The sequence below is a fragment of the Condylura cristata genome, unplaced genomic scaffold (assembly GCF_000260355.1).
Source record: "Condylura cristata isolate star-nosed mole 26May11 unplaced genomic scaffold, ConCri1.0 scaffold00025, whole genome shotgun sequence".
NCBI lineage: Eukaryota > Metazoa > Chordata > Mammalia > Eulipotyphla > Talpidae > Condylura > Condylura cristata.
Genome location: NW_004567126.1, coordinates 19260077 through 19283809, shown reverse-complemented (window position 1 = coordinate 19283809; position 23733 = coordinate 19260077). Strand labels below are relative to the sequence as shown.

The window sequence follows — 23733 nt, the reverse complement described above, 5'->3', positions numbered from 1 at the left end:
AAATAAATCTTTAAAAAAAAAATCAGTATCTCAATAGAATTTCTTGGAAATTAGACAAAATTATTTTAAAGATCACCAGGAAAAATAGTGTCATTAGAGTTAAGAAACTTGAAAAGAAGTAAAACAAACAGGAGGAAACAAGTGGAGAATTTCCATTGCCAAATATTATAATTTTAAGATTATCATAATTATGTGGTTTAAAGCACAACCAGGCATTTAGAGGAACAAAATGTACTAGAAACAGACCGTTGCATATATGATTTTAATCGTAAGAACTAGGACATCCAAAAGAAGTGAAGGGGGTGGGTTAATTAACAAATAGTATAATTGTCTGATTATTTAGAAAAAATATGCTTATATCTCCTTTGTGGAATAAATTCCAGATAGATTAAGGCATGCCATGTGATAACATAAAACTGCTGGTGCTTATTTGGTGAGGACCTGGATCTTCTTTGCAAAGTAGCAGCTGAGGAGACTCTGGACAAAGTCCAAGAAAAGAGTCAAAACAGAACCGCGTGGCCCTCCCCGGTGGCACAACAGGTTAAAGCCAGCAGTGCAAGCTGGCCCCAGCCATTTCAGTGCGAATTCCATCCCAGCCTGGAGGTGACCCACATGGCACAGCAGACCTCTCCTTTCTCCCCACTGCTCCCCTCAGCGGTGTACTTCATCGATCTGCCTGTTCTGCTTCCCACTCTGTCTCTGGTGAATCCTCTGACCGCCCCTGCACCTCTGGCCTGTACCCCAGTTCTGTATGCATAAATAAATAAACATTACACACAAAAAAAGACCTAGAACTATGATCATGTGAAGAGAACTATGATCGTGTGATCATGTTAATTGAGGGTGGGGGGCTGAGGGTCAGGATAGTTCTGTGGTGCATTTTAAAGAAGATAATAGTAAACTAACAAAAGCCTACTGTGAATGGCAGGGTTTGTCTTGGGGGAAATCAGATTCTGATTTGATTGATGGCCAACTAAAGAAATAGACACATCTGCATGGTTGGAAAAGGGGGACGAAATGCCATTGATGTTCCAGCTGCAGTATTCCAAGAGGCACCTACGAAAAAGAGACTCAGGCTCTGCACTCCAGAAATCTGTCCCTCCAGACCAGGAAGACTGTCAGAAAACTGCAAGTTGGTTCATCACATCCTGGCTACCAAAAAATAATTTTCTCTATTCTTTCCTTTTCTCCTTTCCCCGTTCCTTTATTGCACATAAAGTAGCTGTGTATGCACAAGCACATGCCATTTTTTTCTCTCATAAATAGCCAATGGTATGTTTTGATAGATATCACAATCTTTAAAAATTTTTAATTTTGTTTGTCTGCATTAGTGGTTTACTCAGTCACCTCTTACCTTTATCTTCCTGTTAGTTATTTTTCCAAATGTTTAACATCAAAAAAGGAGAATATGAAAACCCTTGAATATCTTGCTTAACTAGAGAATTTTCATGGTTTTTGGTGCAAAACCAAGGACCACTTTATAACTTTTTTGCACATAGCTGTTGCATCAGGACAAGCTATCTTTAATTAGGGATAAATTGCTCCAAAAGAAATGAATCCTACATAGTTTATACTTCAAATAAAGCGACTTATTCAAATAAACTTACTTCAAATTTAAAAAAAAATAAAATAAAATCACCAAAGTAGTTGCTGAATAAAGTACTTTTTAATCTTTAAAATCCACTGAAAAAATCACTAAAGAAAGGCATAATAGATTTGGCCACATTACAAAAGAATATTTCTGATCAGATGTCATATCAAGGATCTTCTATCTAGGTGTGCTATCTGCTGTTGACACTGGAGTCTTGAAATATCCACTATTATTGAGGAACTACTAATATCTACTTCTCTCTCCAAGCCTGTCATTGCATGCTTTACATATTTGGGATCTCTTTTGTTTGGTAGGTATGTTTACAATTGCTGTGTCCTCTTGATTAATTGACTTTTATTAATATATGATGTTTTTCTTTTCCTCATAATAGTTTTTGATTCAAAGTCTATTTTGTCTGAAATTAGGATAGCCTACCCCAGCTTTCTTTTGCTTACTATTTCTATTAAATATTACTTTATATATTTTTATTTTCAGCTTATTGGTGTTTTCTTTAAAAGATTTGTTTATTTTTGCACACAAGATCTGGAGTGTAGACCAGAGGTGTGTAGGGTGAAAGAATTAATCAGAGACAGAGTGGAGAGCAGATCAGGCAGATCTACAAAATACACTGTTGAGGGGAGCAACGGGTGAGACAGGAGAGGTCTGCTGTGTCATATGGGTCACCTCCCTGGCCAGGTATCAAGCTCAAGTCACAGTGGCTGGTGATAGCTTGATAGTGCTCAGACTTTAGCCCCTGTGTCATCAGGGAGGCCCCATACCCTTTATTGTTAGACCCATGTTTATGTTGAATTTCTTGATCAATTCCTTAAGTTTTTTTTTTTTTAGCAGTAATATTACCTCCTTCTCAGAGTAAATTAATTCTGCCACTGAATTCCACCCCATGTTGCCTTCATCTGTAAATTGGTTTCAGGTTTCCTAGCAGGTTAATAATAACAGCAAACCTTTCAACAGTGTTTATTATATGCTAGGCACTTTTCCAAGAGTGTTTCCACATGATTTCTGTTTTTATTCTCACAACAACTCTATGAGTTAAATGCAATGCTATGAGAAAACTGAGGTACAGACAGGACTAAGAAGCAACAGTCAGGATTTAAGAACAATCTTGCTACCTCTCCGATAAGCCAATTCTAAGGTTTTAGGAAAAATTAAGCAAGACATTGCCTTCATCCTTACACCTGGGATGAAATAAAAACAATCTATTCTGACAATTTTTAAAAAAGATTCTTTTACTTATTTACACATACAAGCATCCTCTAGTGAAAGGATTCACCAGAGACAGAGTAGGGAGCAGAATAGGAGGACTGGCTGAATATACTGCTGAGGGGAGCAGCAGGCGAGAAAGGAGAGGTCTGCTGCGCCATGTGGGTCAGCTCCCTGGTGGGGATCAAACTTGAGCTGCAGTAGCTGCAGACAGCTTCAGAGTGCTGTGCTTTAGCGTGTTGTGCCACAAGGAAAGGTCCCTCATTTTTCAAAAAAAAGATTATTTATGTATACAGAACTGGGGTACAGGGTACAGGTCAGAGGAGCAGGGGGTGGGTGGTGGTGGTGGTGGCTAGAGGATTCACCAGAGACAGAGTGGAGAGCAGAAGAGGCAGATCGACAAAGGACACTGCTGAGGGGAGCAGCGGGCCGGTCGAGAGCTCTGCCACACCATGTGGGTCAGCTCCCTGCCCAGGGATCAAACTTGTGTTACAGTGGCCGGGGTAGCTTCAAAGCGCTGAGGTTTAACCCTTTGCACCAGGGCCCACAGCTTTATTCATAACTGCCAAATGCTGGAAAAGCAACTAAGTTGCCTTCGTGAGTGAATAGATCAACTGTGGTACATCCAAAGTAATATTATGCAATAGAAAAAATAAATGAGTTATCAAGCCATGAAAACACATGGCAGAAGCTTAAACGCATATATGAAATGAAAGAAGTCAAGCTGAAAAAGCCACATACTACACAATTCCATCAATATGACTTCCTGGTAAAGGCAGAAAGTAGATAGTAATAAGATTGTGGTTGCTAGGGACTAGAGGGAGGAAGGGATGAGTAGGTGGAACAGATTTTTAGAGCAGTGAAACTACTTATGGTATAATGGGTACATCTCATCATCCATTTGTTCAAACCCAAATCAAAAACTGCCACAAGTGAACCCTAATGCACACTATGGCTACTGGGTGAGATGACGTGTAGGTTCAATTGTAACAGATGTACTACTCTGATTGGGATGTTGATGAGGGGCTATGGAATCGAGGGGTTTGTAGGAACACTGATTTGCTTTTGCTGCTTATCTAAAACTGCTCCAAAAAAGTAGTCTATTATTTTCAGAGCAAAATTAACCTGCATGATTATATATTTTTTAAAGCTTTATCTATGTACACATAGGCCAGAGGTGCAGAAGGCAGGATTCATCATACAGTGGGGAGCAGAAAAGGCAGATTGACTGAAATACACTGCTGAGGGGAGCAGTGGGCTCCAGGAGATGCCTATTGGGCCATGTGGGTCAGCTCCTTAAGTGGGGATGGAATTTGTGCTGCAGTGGCCAAGTGGCCAGTGGCAGAGGATAGCTTCACTGGTGCTGAGACTTAACCCCTTGCGCACCAGGAAGGCCCCATGCTCATATATTCCAGTACTTACCCATGATCTCTTGGTAAAACGACTCTTTCACAACTGATCATCAGTCAGAATTAATGGTACAGTGACTGGTGGTGACTTTCTAGCAAAGTCTTGTGGCAGCATTCAAAGAAAAAGGGTTAATGGGTCAGAATTAAGTTCAAACTTAGCTGAGGCATTTAATACTCAATTGCTTGGATCATGTGAATTGTCAACTTACTTGTAAAGTGGGGTTTCCTTAAAAATGTCTCCCTGGTGGTACAGTGGGTTAAACAGCACTAGGAAGCTAAAACCACTTCAGTGAGTTCGAACCCCTGCCCCAGAGGTGATCCACATGGCATGGCAGACCACTCCAGACCTGCCTGCTGCTCCCCTCAGTGGTGTACTTCATCGATCTGCCTGTTCTGCTACCCACTCTGTCCCTGGTGAATCCTCACTGCCCCTGCGCCTCTGGCTTGCACCCCAGGTGTGTATGAATAAATAAATAAATCTTAAAGAAAAGAAAATGTCTGAGTTCAAATGTCAGTGTAGATGACAAATTACATGCATGCATCTCAACTTAAGCTCAGAATATTAATGCTTTGGTGTTTTTATTCAAACTTTTATTTTCCTAATTTTTTATAATCGGCACGCATTATTTGTATTGAGGAAATAAAAGCCAGCAACCAAAACTATAGAAAAGAATATTTTATTCAAACAGTTTTTCAATTAACAATGGAGCAAAGTACAATGTTACTCAAACCTGTTCAACCAGCCTCAAATGCTAGTGAAAGAGCTCAAACATAGGAGGGGGTGATCCTTAAGTTTCATTTCTGCCAATGTGGCAAAAAAAAAAAAAAAAAAAAAAAAAAGGAAGAGAAAAAAAGACAAAAGACAGACATAACCAGGCTCCTCTGCCTTGCCCAAGGAGCTGGGGAGGCAGCCCCGGCTCAGGTACAGTTGGAACACTAGAGGACAGGTTCCCTCAGCGCTGGCAGGATGGGTAAGAACCTCCCACCCTGCCATCCCTGCCTCAGAGCAATTCATGAAGGGAATGCCAGCCTGTACCCTCCTCCTTTACTCACACAGCCTGCCTCAAGAGAAAGCAGGGTGGCCCTTGTGAGTTCACACCATGGTCTCTTTCCCCCAGGACCTCAGGGTAGGGTCTCACAGTAGACAGCACATTTTGGTCAGCTTGGGGGAGGGGGCAACAGGGAGAGAAGAAACAGTAGGAGAGATAAGTGGGTAGGGGGTCAAAGGGACCTGGGGTACCCAGTGACCAGGATGATGCAGATTTTGACAGTGCTGGCAGCAAGTCAGCAATCCACACCAGGCCTTCCACTGGCTCTCCTGGGCCTGAGTATCCAGGTGGGAGCCACAGGGCTGGAGAGGTGGCTGGATTCCCCTCACTTTCTCCCTGACTACCCTGTATGGGGGGACTCCATCCTGGCTTACTTCAGCCAAGTGAAGGGTTCTGGGGAGAAGGCAGAGAACTGCTCAATTCACATGAAGTCAAGGCAACCCACTGGAAGAGGAGTTGGAAAGAGACAGGGATTTTTTAGGGAAAGAAAAGACTCTCAGGGAGAAAAAGAGCTTAGCTACTCAGCAACTAAAGCTGGTATCCAAGGCTCTGTAGACACTGGCCCCCGGGGTGACACTGATTTCATGAAGAGGCAAGGAAAGAAGGAACAATGGCCAGAGAAGACTGGAGATTACTATCCCAGAATATGCTTCCTACTTCCAGGTCTGTCAACCACTGATGGTGCTTTGTCACCTACCCACAGGCAAAGAATTAAGACATAATAGTGATTTTCCCCATATTAGGGCCTGGATGGGTAGGGAATCAGGGGGTGGGTTTGGGGAATACAGTTTCCACAGAAATACTCCAGAAGGAATGGTGAGCTGTCGCTTCCTTCCCCTCCTCACACCTCCAGTCACAGGTGAGAGAAAAGGAACTTAAGTCTTTGAGGGCAGGACCACCCTCTCCCCCAACCCTCAACGTTTAATAAATAGAGGTGGTAGAAGAAGGGGGTAGGGAGGAGCGGGGAAACGGGAGGCGAGGGTTATAGTTCGTCATTCTTCAAAGTTTGCTTCTGTCCCGCTGGCTGCTCCTTCTGTTCAGATTCTGCTGGGAGGTAGGGAGAGCAGAAGAATAGCAGCAGGCTGGAGTCAGACACCTTCCCTAGGCCCTCCCTCTCAGGCACCCTCTGCTCCATCCTCACCTGCTCCAGGACCTCCTAACTCCAGAGGTTCGGTGTCTGCTGCTTCAGACCCTGTTTGGGGAAGGAACAGGTTAACATATGCAGAAGGGAGAAGGGGTCATGGAGGCGTTAGCAAGCTTCTTCTGTAACAGTCACACAGTTGCTGCTTCAGGGGCTGATCCACGCCTCGTCACTTTGTATGCTTGTGTATGTGCACATGCAAATAGATTGTTTTTTAGTTCATAAGCATAGATAATTTAAAAAAAGTGACCTTCTAAAAATGCAACAGCTGCTCATAACTGGAGGACCATCCATAAACAGATCATGTCTGTCAGTGATGAGGGGAAGGAGACAACAGCTCTCCATTCCTTCTGGAGTAATTATGTGGAAACTGTCTTCCCTAAAGCTATGCCGTGGTCCCTAATTTGGGAAAAATCACTACTGCTTCTTAATTCTTTGCCTGTGGGTAGGTACCCATCTCCTTTGCCAACCCCTCGGCTAAACATTATCCAGATGCCAAGTCAGTTTCCCCAACTTACGAGTCTCTTTCTCAGGTTCTGAAAGGGGCTTTGCATCCTCAGTCTGACCTGGAGGGAACAAGGGTACAATGTTGTCCAAGGAGGGAAAGGAGGTCTGTCTAGCAGCACCTGGAGGCAGGGACTCTGCCCTCACCTGGTGGAGGGATGACCTTCTCCCCCTGGTCACTGGCATTGCGAGGAGGCTCTGCCCGCGTTCCATTCTTATCCTTGTCCTTGGGCCGGGGCCGAGGCTTGGTGAACTTGGCCTTATTGAGTAGATACTGCACCTCGCGGTCCAGGGCCATCATCTTGGCCTCGATGTCTTTTGAGAGCAACACAGGCTTCTCCGTGGCAGGAAGTTTGGCCTGCTCAGCCATAGTTGTATTCTTCCAGGTCTGTGGGAGAGATCGAGTCTCAGAGCTAGTCACTGAGAGAGAAGTTTCTCTGTCCCAGAAACAACCAGTTTCAGACTCTCCTGCAGACCTCCACAGTGGAGTTCTAAACTACACACTCTGGTTTCCATTCAATTACCTTTTGGAGTACTGACTGAACCTCCTTCCTGTCTCTCCACTCCTGAGCTCTGGTTCAAAAAAAGTTCCTGAGAGCATCCTTGGTGGTATAAGGGATTAAGTCTCAGCACTCTGAAGTTATCCAAAGCCACTACAGCATGAGCTCGATCTCTGGCCAGGGAGGTGACTGACCTACATGGTGCAGCAGACCTCTCCTGTCTCACTTGCTGCTCCCTTCAGTATATTTCAGTGCACCTGCCTGTTCTGTTTCTCAGTCTGTCTCTGGTGAATCCTCTCACCCCACACACCACTGGCCTGTACCCCAGCTCTTGTATGCATAAACAACCTTCAAAATAAATAAACAAAAGCTCCGCCATATTCAAAACAATCTCTGCTTCACATGGCAAGTCACACTCTACTATCCGAACCCGGCCCACTTTCTGAGTCCAGCGCAGGTGCCAGCTAATCAAAGCAGCTTTCTCTAGTCTCAAAGGCACAGGCTTGGCTGGTCCTCAGCTCTAATGTCTGTGACCCTTGTTTGGGATTGTTCACACACAAACATCTTTTGCCTTCCCAACTAGGGAAGCTGCTAAACCAGGAGGCAAAGGCAGCCTAGGATGGCATGCCTAGCAAAGTCTCCAATGAAGTACGTAAACAAGAGTTACCCAGGTCTCGTTGATGATCTTCTCTAACGTGGTCATCTCCACTTCAGTGAAGATCTGGTCCATCTCTGGGATGAGCCGGGCTCCCCTGGAAGCCAAAGGATAAATCAGTCTAGGAGGAAGAAGGGTTTGCTAACGGGAATGAGAGCAGGTGGTCTTAGCAGGACTGAACAAAGAAGAAAAGGCAAAGGGGCTGCTCACTTGAGGAACATGCTGGAATGATTGAGGAGATTATCGAGGGCAGACAGTCGTTCCGGCCATTTCCTGCGCTCTTCTACCCGAAAAAACAACCCTTGACACAGCTTCCTCAGTTCTGCCAGCTTCTCCTTCAACATCTGATAGACATGGGGGTAGGAGGAGACAGAGAAGGTTGGAGGGGTAACAGCACACCCCAGCTCTTCTTTCTCTGACCCTGCGAGAGGAACAAGAGCACCCCTCTGCCGGGGAGACACTTACCACTGTGGTAGCCCCAAAGCCCTCATCCTCCAGCCAGGTAGAAGCAGCACTGAGTTTCCCAGAGATCTCCTCACGCTGCTCCTCAGTGGATACTTCCTGGTACTCGGGCTGGTACAGCTTGTCCTAGGGAGGCGCAACCAGCGCAAGCAGGCAGAGAGCCCCTGAAGGCAAGGCCCGAGCCAGCCCTCCCCGGGTAGGCGTGCCTCCCAGCCTGCCTACCTGCGTCTCAAAGATGAAAGCTTCCAAGCTGTTGGCTGCCTTCTCCCGCTCCTGCTTCTCTAGGTCTCGGAGCGTCAAGTCCTGTAGTCTGTGGGACAAAGGCGGAGCAGGCTCGAGGGAGAAGACGTGTTCACTTGGCCCTGGCAGACTGTCCCAGAGGTGCCATTCCACCCTGTCCCCTCCCTGACCCCAACACAAGCTCAGACTTTACTCGCCTCTGTACAGAACGGGCCAGCTCGTCCTCAGGCAAGTCAGGCAGGTCCAGAACAACTAGCTCCACCCCTATCTCCTCCACCATTTTCTGCTTTCGGGCAGGCTTCTGCTTCTTTTCTTCCTCTGGGGTTGGAGGGGCACTCTCAGCCCCTGCCTCCCCCTTCTCACTTGGCTTCTGGGGGTGAAGATGAGGCTGTCAGGGAAAGTCTATGCCCTCTGACTGACCTTCTTCACAGGCGGGTTCCAACAGATAAACATGGAAAGCATCAGTTTCCCAGCCTCCCAGATTAGCCTTCTACTGTCTGAGCTCACCTGGGCCTCAGACTGTTCCTTGTCATCTTTTGTTGCAGCCTTTTCTCCCTCAGGGGCTGCATCCCCCTTTGGCTCAGCGGGTGGGGGTGGAGAGGTGTCCTCCACTGGGGCCTCAGTTTCCTCCTTGAGCTCTGCCTGTTCTCCAGGTTCATCTTTGCTCCCCTCAGCTGGGCTCTCCTCTTCCTCCTTGGGAAATGGTCACAGACACACTGCAGATAAGTCACTAGCAAAACCCATGGGTTGAGATGTGCTGGGCAATGCCAGGTCCCCATGCTCTGGGGCTCACTCATCAATGGTGAGGGTGCGATTTAGACTGCAGCAGTATAGCTGAACAAAGCAGGTGTGTCTGGAGATCAGATGGGGCCCGGAGCTCCCACACAGGGACAGTGCAAGGTATGGAGGAGGGATGGTTAATTCAGTCTGGGCTGAGAGGAAGGGACCCTGGTAAACCCTAACACTTAGGACACCCACCCCAACTCCCAGAGCCTCTATTGCCTCTACCTGGGCCCTGGAGGCCTGCACCATGCTCCCCAGCTCCAGCCCAGGCTCACCTGGACCGTATCTGTACCATTTTCTTTGGAATCTGCTGTGGTTCCACCTCCAAACAGGCTGGAGATGGTGTTGCCAAGTTCTACAGGGAAGAAAGCCCCAAACTCAAAGGGGGCCACAGAGTGACCCCCGCTTCTACCCAAGGGAAAGCCTGCCCACCTCCCTGAAATGCACACAAGTACATTCTCTCTCACACATACATGAACGCACACACATCTTACTGGTAAGGGTAGATTCCTCCTCATGGCTATCTTCCACCAGTGTCTCAAACACAGACTCCACCTGAAAACAGGAATTTAAAGTGAGGACACTCGCAAGCTAGATGTCTGTGCACAGCCACGTGACTGCAGCTGGCCTACTCTCACGTGCCTTCTACTAAGGGCTCTTGGATCAAGGTCTCCTCCTCCCTTTTGATTCTGAGCTTTTTTAGAACAGGATCATAGTTTCTTTCTCCCAGAACCTGCACTTCACCCAACAGAACAAGCCAGTATTGGACCTCCCTGGTGGCTAAGGATTACTCAGTGCTATCAAGCTATCGCCAACCACTGTGGCACAAGTTCAATCCCCAGCCCAGGAGCTGACCCACATGGTACAGCAGGCCTCTCCTGTCTCGCCCGCCTTCTCCTCAGCAGTGTGTTTCAGTAGATCTGCTTGTTCTGTTCCCCATTCTGATTCTGGTGAATCCTCTCACACCAACCCCCTCTCTCCACTCCTGACTGTACCTCAGTTCTTATATGCATAAATAAATAAATCTTTAAAAAAAAAAAGCCAATATTTCCCAGAGTAAGTTCAAAAAGACACTGATTCCAGAATTGACGAGAAATGAGTTCCGCAGCCATTCGCAGATCCCCCTAAGAAACTGACAGCCAGTCAGGATTTAAGGCTCCAAGAAGGCCCACACCAGGCCTCTGGTTAGGGATGTTTAGAACAAAGCTTATCTAACCCCCAAGTCCTTTCTTTTGTCATATTCTAACACCACCAGGAACCCAGGGCTGGGATCTGGCCCTCGCCCCACACAGTGTCTCCTGCTCTCACCCTGTCCAGGCTGAGCACACCACTCTCGTCCAGGTTGAAGTGAGCCTTGATACCCTTGGACTCGTAGTTGGGATACTTTTTGAAGCTCTCGCCCACACCTTTTAGGTTCACTGTGGTCAGATTCTGGGAGCCAAACACCCTGGTTGGGGAAAAGAGAGCAGTTTGCTATGCCTCTCTAGTTCGAGACACCACCACCTCTCTACACGAGAAGTTGGGGCTTTCCCTGAGTGAGGGTATGCTCAAGAGGAAGGAAGCGAGCTCCAAAGACGACTCACCCCAACTCCAACCCACAGCCAGCAACCCCGTCAGGTATGCAGGTCCCAACCCTCCCTCCCTGGAGTTCTGCCTGCTCCACCTACTCACCGGAGATCCTCAGGACCCAGGAAGCCCAGGTCACCATAGTTGATGTGGAAGTTGAAATCGTGGCTGTAGCGGTTGAAGGTGATGACTTTGCGTTGAGGGTAGGGACCCATCCGGGAGAAGAGAACTCGCTTATTGTGTTTCAGGCTGCGAATGCCGGGGTCCTCCTCCACCTCCCTTGTGAACTCCACCTACAGAGCAGACAGAGGAGAAATGGAGGACCAGGGCAGGTTTTGGGGAGAGGGTGGGTGGGACCATCAACTGCCAGAAAGACAAAGGGACAGGCTAGACCATACAGAAGGGAAGCTACACTCGGAGAGGTAATGGGGCTGACCGCCTGATAGACAGGCTCACTCACCAGGATGGGGTAGATCACCGCATCTCGGACTACAAACGGCTTCACCTTGAAGGCCTTGCTGAGCGCAGCCGCCTGGTACACAGCACCCATAGCTGCGGCTTCATCCGCATTGATGTTCTTCCCAAGCTCTTCCCTGTGAAAACCCCAGTCTTCAGCACCATTACTCTGGCATCCAGCCAGCAACCCTCCCTTCAACTACCCAGCCCCCATACTCACTTGCCCACTGCCTTCAGCAGCACCTCCTGAACTTTGGGGACCCGAGTGGCCCCACCCACCAGGATCACCTGTTCAATCTCATCCTGTGGAAAGAAGTGAGATGGGACAGGTAAGACTCTCCTCAGCACCGACTGCCCTTGGCGCCCTTGCTCCTTCCTCTCCATTCTACTTGTCTACCGCCATGCCCACCTCCAGCTACCTCCTCACCAGATTCATTTCAGCACTCTGGAGGGCCTGCTGCACAGGCCCAGGCACACGCTCAAACAGGTCTGCACACAGCTCCTCAAACTCCACTCGAGTCACTTTAGCCTTGAAGTCCACATCGTCCATCAAGCCCTCAATCTAGGAGCAGGGAGAGGAGTGTCAGGGAGCGCTTGGCTGGGTCCTGCAGTCTGGGTGGGCAGGACAGAACCTAAGATAATAGGACTCTGGGAGGACAGCAAGAGGCATGGGAGAAGGGTTGGAACAAACCAGGCTCCAGTAGCCAGTTCTGGATGCCAGCCCCCACTTAGCCCACCTTAACCTACCACCCCTTCTCTCTACCTCCCTATTGAACATTTGCCCTCATTCACACATGGGTACCTGTGCCATGTGGTCAGCATTGGCACTCAGCACAGTTTTGAGGCGATTAGCCTCACGCAGTAGCTTAGCCATGGCACGGGGGTTCTCCCTCACGTCTTTTGCACCCTGACCCTTGCGCTGCTCATTGAAAAGCCCGGCCAGGTGCTCACGCAACCGAAGCTCCATCTCCAGACCCCCCAGGGTGCGATCAAAGCTGTTGAGGAAAGGAGGGGGAAAGTGTATGTAAGGATCCTTTGAGGTACACTGAACCTATCACCCCACATTGCTGACATCTCACAGTGACAAGTCACCCTACAGTATTCACTTGGGCGTCAACTATGTAGTGTCTCTGTGGGGAGGGGTGGGGGCAGGGGGTGGAAAAAAAAAGACAGGGCCTTTGATGTCTAAAAGTTTATAATCCAGGGCCTCCCTAGTGGCCTAGGGGTTAAGTCTCAGTGCTGTCACTGCCTGAGTTTGATCCCCAGTCAGGGAGGTGACCCACATGGCGCAGCAGACCTCTCCCCGTTTTAGCCACTGCTACCGTTAGCAGATCTTCCTGTTCTGCACCCTACTGTCTCTGGTGAATTCTCTCACTCCCACACCCTCCATCCTATACCCCAGTTCTTATGTACACATTAGAAAAAAACTACAGAAATTTATAATCCAGCAATAACTGTATAAATTGAAACTCCCATCACCCATATGTTAAAAGGAGAGGCAGAGAGCCATCACACACACGGGAAGTTGCAGCTACTGGGAGATGTCAGGTCAACTGTGAAATGATGCTTGGATGGAAACAGGAAGGAGATGGGAAATAACCAGGCAAAAAGGAGAGGGAAAAAAGTTCCAGGCAGTATGTGTACAGACCCCGAGCTGGGAAGCAGCCTTGTGAGCAAATTTCCAGGAGAGCAAGTATAGCTAAGGCACAAGGAACACAAGGACTGAGGGTTAAAGACAGCAGAAGAGATGAGGCCACAGAGGGACAGTCAAGTCCCAGACCAAGGTCAAAATTCAAAGCCACTGTGGTGTTCTGAAAAAAGCCCCTCTGGCTGCCTATGGACAAAAAACTGGAGGGAGGCTGCACTGGAGGTGGCAGCGAATGTAGCTTGAACTAGGGTGGTAGTACAAAGACGAAAAGACAGGTTCAAGAAATAAGACCAGGTCAGTGATGTGTAAAATGGACATAACGACAGAAAACAAACAAACAAACAAACAAACAAAACCGAACACGACACCCTACACATGACCTACAGCCGTGTGGACTTTCTTAGAAGTGCAGAAAGCTCCCCGACTTTCAATCTTGAAACTGCCTCCCCTACTCTGCAATTTCTCTTGCTTTTTTTGGAAAAGGCACCCTACAATGAGTGGCACCTTAGTAACTAGGAGCACTGCTGTAGGGAGCAGGTGATTGAAGGCTCCTCCGAGAACCCCGACCCAAAGATACCAGCAAGCAGTCCTCCTCCCAGGGCCCACTTACCCCACGCCCCGGATCTGCAGCTGTGGCTGCACCCCCGCCTCCTTCGTCTTCACAGTCTGGTAGGTGACGATGGTGCACACAGTGCTGCCTGAGCCCATGTCATAGAACATGATATTCTGTAGAGACACGGAGGTCACTGTCACAGGAACCTCATCCAACTCCAGGCTGCTGCCTGCCTCTCCAAGGGACTACACCAAGCCTCAACTTAAAGCTGAACAGCTCCAACGGGGTTGAGAAGAGGCTGCTGCTGTATTTTGCCAAGGGCCAGTCATACAAACGTGATGCAAAGGGGCCAAGTAGCATCTCTATCCTCAGAATCAGGCCCCTAGGTCCCCTGCAAGTCTGTTTAGAAGTTACTCCCTGGCTCACCTGAGCAGTGGAGTTGATATCTTTCCGGCGGAAGACGCCATAGCTGAGGGCAGTGGCGGTGTTGTCATTGATGAGCTGCAGCACTTTGAGGCCAGCCATGCGAGCTGCCTGCAGCACGGCCCGGCGCTCAGCCTGGTTGAAGAAGGCTGGCACGGTAATCACGGCATCCTTAATGGGCTGCTCTACAGAGGACAACACAACAGGGTTTCCGCCAGCTCTATTCCTTACATGAGGGTTCAAGGGTTTCCCAAACTGGCACTACTGACTTTTGGGACCAAAAAACTCTGTTGTGGGTGGCTGTCCTGTATGTTATAGGATGTTCGGTAGCATTCTTTTACTTCATTACAGGCTGGTGGCAGCTCCCCAACTGTGACAACCAAAAATGTCTTCAGACATAGCTAAATGTTCCCTGGGAAACAAAACACACCCCCCTATTGGACCTGAGAAAACTGGTTGCTCACCTGCAAAATCTTCAGCCAAGGAACGGGAGTAATTGAGAACCATGCCCAGTACCTCCTCAGGTGAGAACTGCAGCTGCCTGGGAATGGGATGGAGGAGGTTAGGGCAAGCAAAGGCAGACATGAAGGTAAGGACAATATGAGCTAGTGTCAGAGAGGGGCCCACAGGCCTGAGTCGCCACCCCCTGCGTCTCCTGCCCTGAGCACTCACGGGCTGATTTGGAAGCGCACAGTCTGCCTCTGTGGGTCGAAGCCTAGCTCATGCTCTGGGAAGCGGGTTTTGTAAAGTGCCACATGGGGGTTATGTTCCTGTTTCCCCAAGAGGTGCTGGAAGTAACGAAGTGTAGCCTTTGGATTCTTGATGGCCTAAGAAGAAATCAAGAAAGAATAAAGTATTAGGCTCCCAAGCCCATCACCGCCTACCTGTCAGACCTGGCGCTGATGAGGGAATACTCCAGGGTCTGTCAGCTCCTCTCCTGCCCATCACTTCGGGGTAGTGGGAGGTGGCTTCCTCACCATGCTTGCCGCACTGTCTCCAAAGAATCTTTCATTTTCTTTCAGGGTCACAGTCACTGGGGTTTTCCTCCGTGATTCCCTGAAGAAAAGAAACATTGGGCGTATGTGCCTACAGAGAGTGTAGACTTAGGAGCCTGGATACCCCACTTATACCGTCACCAAGGTCTGTTGTCGTGGCACTACAAAGAATACACATCACCCCAGACTCCCTATCTTCCAGCCCCTGACACTAGGGCCACCCTCACTTGTTCAAGACTATTTCCATGGGTACGCCAGGTTTCACGATGGCCACCTTCATGGACTCGCTGCCCAGGTCCACGGACATCACTGCCAGTGTGTCTGAAATAAGATTGGTCAATTAGTACCTCTTCTCCCACCATCCTGAGACCCTTCTAATCCAAGTACACCAATTTCCATGGAAAAAGTAAGACAGCAAGAACAAAGACCAGCAACTCAAAGAGCCCAGAAACTTCCAACCCAGAGTTCATTCCCCCCTTCCACCATGCATCAAATCATTTGTTCATTTATTCTTCTCTTGATCCCTCCGCTGGGGTACACACCACTCAGTGCCAACAAGTCTGCCAAGAGCACAGCCATCAAGGCCCAACAGGCTGGCTTCCTAGGCCTCTGTCTCCTGACTGTGGCTGTCATCGTGCCCCTGGGGGAGGAGAAAAACACTTGTAATTAGAAGCCGTAAGTGAAGGAGGCTGAACCTCATCCCAAACAGGGGAGCTTTTGGGCTTTCCACCCACTTCACATCCCCTTTCCACCCTCCCAGCACTCCAATCATCCCCAGAAGTGCCCGCACAAAGGCCCAGGTGAGACAGCATCGGTGGAGGATTCCATCAACCGCATCCCCAAGGAAGGTGACAGGAGAAAGGAAACCAGTCTACTGTCTGCAGCACAGGCAGTTACTGGCACACCCCGGCACCGTCCCTGCTGTTAAGACACCTGGGGTGCGGCCAGGCATCCACACCTAGGGCTCAATTACCTCCCCACACCTGGAGCTCCCCGGCTAGGGGGGGAAAGCCAGGCCGGGCCTGGTCAGGAACTGAGACACGGTGACGCTGGGAGACGATGGGCCGGGAGGAGGGGGGCTTGTCTCCTCCGCAGCATCCTTTCGGATGGTCCCGCTCGCACCCCTGCCCCATCCCACCTCCAAGCCCGGCTGCCCACAAGAACGCGGCGCCCAAAAACGTAACGCCGAGTTCACCTAGGTCTCACCTGACAAAGACCGCGGCTCGCATGCCCGAAAAGTGGCCCCAGCCCACCCCTGGGAGCACTGGCGTGCGCGCGGCCCTCAATCAGCCGCCAACCCACCCCCGAAGCTAGCACGCTGCCTCTTCCAGCAGGGCTTGCCGGCCCCGCTCGCCTCCCTCCCCCCACCCTCTACCTCTTGCCTCCGGTCCTGTGACCCCAGCTCTGGGACAAACACCGCGGCGGACGAACCCACGAGGCCGGCAAAGCGCCCCACAGCCCGCGCCCTTCACAACTCCCCTCGGTTTGCAAACTGTTACATTAGCCACCAACCTCTCCGCGGCGTCTCGCGCAGCAGCCGGCCCCGGACGCGGCGCGAGCTCATTGGAGCCTCCGCCGCCCGGCCCTGCGCCGCGCGCTCGGCCCCGCCCCCCGCCGCCCCGGCGCGTGCTCCCATTGGGCCACGTCCTGAGCCCGCCCCCGCCTCGGTCTCCGGCCGGGGCCCCGGAGGCAGCCGAGGGGCCAGTCTACCCGTTGCGGGGGGGGTGGGGGGGAGGACCGCCCACGCCGGCCCGGGATTGGCCCACGTCACTGGGCGACGCACCCGCCCCGGTACGCTTGCGGGACCTTTCCGGAGTGGGTGCCTGACTGCTGCGGTCGGGAGTGACCGGTGCCTGGAGGGGGCGGTGCGCTGCAGCTCCGCACTAGGCCGTCTTCTTCCGGTCACCCGGAGAGCCCCGGCCGAGCTGTGGGAAGGATCCGCTCCCCCTCGGTGACCCTGCAGCAGAGGCACTCGCCTGCCCGTCCCGGGCTGTCAGAGAATGGCTGCGCTTCAGCCTTAGTGCGCCCCAACATCCCCATCTCCTTTGATGCATTGAGGAAACCGCCGTGGAGAAAAACGCTGATGGGTCGGAGACACCGTGGTTAGTGGCAGGGTTCGACCTGGACTCGTGCTTTCTAAGCCCTACTCGTATGAGAAAGAGTAGTGTGCCAGCGCTACAAACAGAACACACTGTTTGGGACGCTGTAACTGGTTGGACATATTTGCACCACCTCCTGTTTCTGTTCCACTAAATCTTCCTTTTCCTGCTTCTGTCGTAGAATTAAAGCACCTTACGCAGGTGTTTGGCGCTCCTCACTCCCTTCTCTGTGCTTTCCGACACCACGGAAGGAATGTGCAGTCTTGGAGAACGCACTTTTTTAAGTTTTATTGAGTGTACTTTTTTAACATGTGGAACTTTCTTGCCTGTTTCCTCTGGCTTCCGAAATCGAAGTCTGCCCTCCCTTTACAGGAGGCTCTCTTGAAGGCTCTGATGGTAACAGACCGGACTTAAGGGACTCCTGTTTCTTTCGGTACATTTGTCATGATGCTCATGGAGAAAGAAAGTAGTCGGACATCTACGCCTAGGAAATAAACCTACTAGCAGTGCCAGAGACAAGTCTATTAGTGTTCTTCCCTTTGAGAATAGTTAAGTATTAAAAAAAAAAAAGTCGTATTAAAGTAGTAGAGAAATTGCTAAAAATAGGAAAAGTATTTTAAAATTTTAAACAACTTAATCACACAAATAACATATATATATAAGCTTTGTGGGGGTGGGGAAATCAAACATTCTAGACAGTCAAATTTCCTTGATGCCACAAGCGACCTTACTCTCTCCTAATAATAGCTGCTGCTATTAGTATGCTGTGTAACCTTTCAGGCCTCTTACATACATAGATATCTCTAGAAACACACAGCATTTGACTTTTTAAACTATAAAATGTTATATAGTTAGAGGACTTGTAACTTGTTCTTTTTATTGGTAACTAGTAATAAATCATGTTGTATAGGACATTCCACAGCAGGGGGCTTGCTGAGCCACAATGCTGGACAGAGAAGTTGTTAATTCAGTTCCACGGAGAAAGATTTTCTCAATCATTGACTCTACCTTTGGTCAACCTGCCAGTAAAATCTTTCCATCCATTTCAAGCAGAATACATTTTAAGGCTGCGCCTCTGTGATAAGCAAGGACTCTGCTAGGTGTTGGAAAGGACTTCTTGCTTCCCTTCAGAGAAGTCAGTCTATTGAGAAATAGATGTCCATGGTTTTATGCACTTACTAAAAACCTTGGGAGGCGAAGAAAGGCACACTCCCCTGCTCCTAAGTGAGCCCCGGAGTACAGGTGGTGGCAGCAGTTTTGCTGTAGTACAGTTCTTGGCCTGAGTACCTTTCCCCGTGGGAGGTGTAGCAGGTGCAAGTGCTCTGGGGAATCGCCTTTGTTGTATTTTGAGCAAAGAGCACAGTGTTTCACAAAAAACAAGTTGTCAAACAATGGGAAATTATTATTATTATTATTATTATTCTTTTAAGATTTATTTTTATTTATGCATAGATGAATGGGGGTGTAGGCCAGAGGTGGGATGGGGTGAGAGGGTTCACCAGAGACGAGTGGGGAGCAGAACAGGTGGATCTACTGAAATACACTGCTGAGGGGTCTGCTGTGCTATGAATCAGATTCCTGGCTGGGATAGAACTCATGCCGCAGTGGCTGGTAGGTGAGATGTTAATGCCTGTGCCACCAGGGAAGCCCACAATGGGAAATTTTTAAAATAATATAATATTTATTTTGACATCATTCTGTGCACAATGGGAAATTTTTTTATAATAGTTTATTTTTACATCATTTTGTACGTTTTTTCCCCTCAATTATAATCCCCGTGGGTTTCCCATCACCAAGTCACCCATGTGCCATCACCATAGTCCCGTGCACTTCCCTCCCTGACACCCCCCCATTTTTGATCCCATTCCCCACTCCACCCCCATTGTTTTTGTGTCTTTTGGGTAGATACCTAGGAGTGGGATTGCTGGGTTGTAGGGAAGCTCCATGTTAAGCAGTTTAAGGAAACTCCCCCAGTTTTACAATGGAAATTTTTAATGTAAAATACCTGATGTAGATTGACTGCTGCAGTGGAGTCCACTAGTTCTCTAGTTCTTGTTCCAAATAACATTTGAGAACTATATATATATCTCTTCTCTCACATATGTGAAACTTAACAGGAAATTAAAATGTACCCATTAGCAAGGGCATATATAAAGTATAAATTATAAGCCATACAAATTATGTCTTGGACTGCATGCAGGTTTTAAATTTTTATTTATGCATAGCAGAGCTATGGTGAACACCAGAGGTGCAGGGGGTGAGAGGACCCACCCGAGACAGAGTGGGGAGCAGAACAGGCAAATCCATTGTAACACTACTGAGGGGAGCAGCAGGCAAGACAGGAGATGTCTGCTACACCATGTGGGTCAGTTCCCTGGCTGGGGAAAGAACTCGTGCTGCAGTGGCTGCTGACAGCTTCATAGTGCTGAGACTTAACCCACCAGGGAGGCCCCTGAATGCAGTTTTGGTGAGAATATCCTGATTCAGATGAATTTTTTAAAAATTAGTTGTCACTCAGTAACTCCATTCTTAAGTTTGTCCAAAAATGCATACATATGTTCACCAAGAAACCTAACAGCTCTGGGCTCTCCCAGAGCTGGTACAAGGGGTTAAAGTGCAAGACTATCAAGCTACTGCAGCCACTGAAGCACCAGTTTGGTCCCTGGCCAGGGAAGTGAACCCACATGGCGTGGGAGACCTCTCCTGACCCACCCGCTGCTCCCCTCAGCAGTCAATTGACTTTGTCAATCTGCCTGTCCTGCTTCCCACTCTGTTGAATCCTCTCACTGCTCCACACCTCTGACCTGTACCCCAGTTCTGTATGCATAAATAAGTAAATCTTTAAAAGAAAATAACTGAACAGCTCTATTCATTATGGTCCTAAGTAGAAAATTAATCAAATGCCCATCAGTAGCTGGATGGATAAATAAATTGTAGTGGACTCATACAATGCTTGTCTGTAAAACAATACAAGTGACAACTTTGACAACTTCCCATGTGGGAAGTAGTGTTTGGAAGAGGACAAGACAGTGTTCTGGAGTATTGACAATGCTGTTTGAGATGTTGTTTGCAGTTGCTTTGTTGCACAGTTGACTGTAATAGACATACTTTTTCTGTATGTAACTTACACTTCACAACTGAGATGTTAAAAAGGGCACAAAATGATGTAAAAATAAACTATTATATTATTTTAAAAATTACACTTCAATAAAAGCCCTAAAAACTATTTTGCATATGTCACAAAAGATTTGAGAGCTTGATTTTGCTATAAACTTAGGAAGGCTTACTTCTCGCATAAGGTGAACCATGGTTTTTTACTTTTACAAGTGTATGTATTTATAAAAAAAACCTTGAACACAGAAAAAAGCAAAGCAACTAAAAACCACTAATAATTCCATTTTCTAGATTAAATTTTAGCATTGGATAGATGTCAGTACATACACACTTTAAACACCAATGGAAATAATTTATGATCATTTTTTCATTTATTTTATTGAGAACGTTTTCCTACGTCACTTTCCTCTACAGAATTTTCAGTGGTTGTATTTATGAGCCTGTGGTATACAGAAATATAATTATTTATCAAAATTACTATTTGACAATTAGGTTGTTTCTTTTTGCTGTCATAAAATTACAAGAGATGCCTTTATTGATAAATTTTTATGCAATCTATTCCAAGGTAAATTCTTAGAAGTGGAAATGCTGACTAAAATTAAATTCCTTTTTTAGGTGTTTGACACATATTGCTAAATTGTCCTCTCACTGGGCTTACCAATCAATATGCAGTCTCCAACAGCAGTGATTGACAGTTGGTGACTTTAGTAACACTAAATATTAATGCATTTCTAAAGTCTTGTTATTATGCATTTGAATACGACATGGGGGAGATGAGGAGACAGAGGACTGGAAACGTTTCCCAGCTTTCATGAGTTGGAGGATTATGTCAGGAAGAGAAAGCATCACATTTCAGACTCTTGACTCCTGTGCTTTCATGATCACATAGAAAATCATTTAGACTTAAGAACAAATTTATGTCCTTGAGTATTCTAAGAGTAGTATTCAGAATATGAAATTTTGGAGTTTGACGGACATGGCGTTGACCTGTGAATACTACCATTTCTACCTTTGTGACTCTTGGCTACTGTCCAGCCTTCCTGAGCCTTCACTTGTACATCATTAAAGGGTGTTACTATGTGCCTCAGAGTTAGTGTGAAAATTCAACAAGGTAACAAGCTTAATAGATTACTGGCACACCCTAAACCCCAAGAATATAGTACTCAGTTTGCTGTTTTTGGTATTTAGAATAAAACTAAATGATGGGCACCACCACAATGCAAAAAGCTTTGTGGGGTTTCCATTTGTAGGTCAGACTTGCACAGTCAATAATCAGCTAATTGCTTTCTTCTCATGTTGCACCGTAACTCTGGAGTTTTAGGCTCTCTTGTACAGTAAGAGCTGAATTTATTTTAAGTTGACCTTCTAGTACCTAAAGTGGAAACTACTTTTAGGAGCTAAGAGAAATAATCCAGACTGGTTAGTAGTCCAGAAAATAGTTTCTAACCAGACAGCCAAATGATGGAGTGTGGGGAGTGAAGGGGAGGAATGAAAATAAAAGTTTACAGCCAGACCAAGACTGTTCCTGTTTTGCTGTGAATATACATTATGGGCAGCAGTTTGTTGAAGGTGTGGAGGTCAGAGGGCATTGCTTAGACAACTGATTCTGAGCTGTGACTTCTTTATTTCAAAATTAGACTTGAATTGCTTCTTCAGTCCCTTCAAAACTCAAGCTCTCAGTGTGCAGAAACATAAGTGAATCTGTATACCTATTCATTTTCTGCAGTTTGCCTGCTTATCTTCCTCACTCTACTAAGTTCCTGGATTCAGACAACTAAACACAAACCCCAGTGTGTGTTCTGACAAGTGTAATGTAGCACCACACTCCAATAAACCACCTAATTAGAGGTTATGGACTGAGTAACTTGTTTTATTTCCAAATAACTTTGATGTTTTGGCCCAGAGTCACTTTAACATCTTTGAGACTCCAGTTTCTCATCAAAGATAATGATACTTCTATAGGTGGTTTCTATGAAGAGTCCTTGAAAGTGAAAACATTTTGTTATGGTACATGAAATTAAGACCTTGTTAAGACTTATTTTCTATATCTGCTCCTATCGTGGTGGTGGAGTTCCTGAAGGGACAAGCACCATGTCTTACTCATATTTATGTTCTGGACATTTAATACTATTCTGGGAACAGTGAGTAGTGAACACTTATTTGTCAAAATGAAGAAAGGTAGGAAGTACTAAGTCTGAAGAAGAAGTGCTGTGGGTTGCAGGGTAGGCAATCTCTACCTTTGTACCCTCATCAGTAAGATCCACTGGACACAGGCAAAACCAGGCTCAGGAATTCTCTGGGCCTCTGCCACTGGACAGTAAGGGGAGCACCTACGTCAGCTAAAAAAGATGCCACTCTGCTGTTCACATCTCTCTTGCTTTTATATTGCACCTCATAGTCAACTTCCATGATAACATTCTACATAAGGATTCTGATGGCTAGTACACAACATGCTCAGTGGGTGGAAATGGGTCCAATATCCCCACTTGTGCTGCTAATAGGTTGAGATCCAGATTTAGTTCCAGTACCCTTATGTCAAAGAGGCAAGAAAACTGAGCTGGAAATTAGGAAATCTGTGAGCCCGGTAGGGACCAGTCTTCCACATTCTTTCCTTCCACCAAACACAAACTGTACCAGGTTCTGTTAGGTCTGACTCATGGTAAACAACACATAGGCCTAGCTCTTTGGGAACTTAGGCTGATGGGAATAAAATGTGAAATACTCTGAAAATAAGAAAATGTATATATGAAGAGGTACAAAAATAAATTTCACAAATATTAACCACATGGCCACTTTTTTCATATGTCCATACTATCACCAAGTGATGATGTCACTCCTGCACACAGCTCATTGTGGCACACCTTGCTACACCTCCAGTTTTCCATGAGCTCAGAGAGGATAGGTAGTTAGAGTTGAGGGAATGGTGGGTGGCCATGGACTGTTAAATCAGAGCTTCCATTTCCAGGCTTTTTCCTGTATTCCGCTTACAGAATACAGCTTGTTCCATTGGCTACTATGGAAAGGAGGTGAAAGCCGTGGGTCTTAAGAGCTTGAGCCTCATTAACATTTTTAGCTTCCTTAAGAATCTTGTTTTAGGGTCCTACCTGGTGACACAGCGGGTTAAAGCACAGCACTGAGAAGCTAAAGCCACTTCAGCATGAGCTCGAGATCCGCCCCGGAGGTGACCCACATGGCACAGCAGACCTCTCCTGGCCGGCTCCCCTCAGCAGTGTACTTTATCTCCTGTTCTGCTCCCCATTCTGTCTCTGGTGAAGCCTCTCACCGCCCCTGCACCTCTGGCCTGTACTCCAGTTTCTGTATGCA

At 47.5% G+C, this 23733-nt stretch overlaps 1 protein-coding gene across 3 annotated transcripts; it reads right to left on the bottom strand.

The window, feature by feature from the left end:
- Positions 1 to 4882: 4882 nt before the first annotated feature.
- On the bottom strand, positions 4883 to 16802 carry HYOU1 (hypoxia up-regulated 1). Of its 3 annotated transcripts, none has more exons than XM_004689191.2 (26): positions 16572 to 16802; positions 15739 to 15836; positions 15424 to 15517; positions 15179 to 15257; positions 14874 to 15028; positions 14666 to 14742; positions 14205 to 14386; positions 13836 to 13951; positions 12380 to 12572; positions 12005 to 12139; positions 11798 to 11880; positions 11582 to 11714; positions 11227 to 11414; positions 10864 to 11002; positions 10050 to 10110; positions 9831 to 9910; positions 9280 to 9465; positions 8970 to 9142; positions 8755 to 8842; positions 8536 to 8658; positions 8281 to 8414; positions 8083 to 8167; positions 7063 to 7303; positions 6930 to 6977; positions 6412 to 6462; positions 4883 to 6314 (listed from the first exon to the last, which is right to left on the bottom strand). In XM_004689191.2, the coding sequence occupies exons 2-26, from the start codon at positions 15827 to 15829 to the stop codon at positions 6253 to 6255; spliced, it is 2997 nt and encodes a 998-aa protein (XP_004689248.1). In that variant the 5' UTR covers positions 15830 to 15836; positions 16572 to 16802; the 3' UTR covers positions 4883 to 6252. The 3 variants fall into 3 exon arrangements, with proteins under 3 accessions (XP_004689248.1, XP_012585260.1, XP_012585261.1); XM_012729806.1 differs by having other exon boundaries at positions 16709 to 16796; XM_012729807.1 differs by having other exon boundaries at positions 16579 to 16667.
- Between the last annotated feature and the right edge of the window lie 6931 nt (positions 16803 to 23733).

Coding starts and splice junctions, on each gene's coding strand:
- HYOU1 (XM_004689191.2), bottom strand. CDS start 15,829: ATGACAGCCACAGTCAGGAGACAGAGGCCTAGGAAGCCAGCCTGTTGG. Junction 8,415..8,535: donor GCTTTGGGGCTACCACAGTG/GTAAGTGTCTCC, acceptor CATGTCTATCAG/ATGTTGAAGGAGAAGCTGGC. Junction 6,315..6,411: donor GTTAGGAGGTCCTGGAGCAG/GTGAGGATGGAG, acceptor ACCTCCCAGCAG/AATCTGAACAGAAGGAGCAG.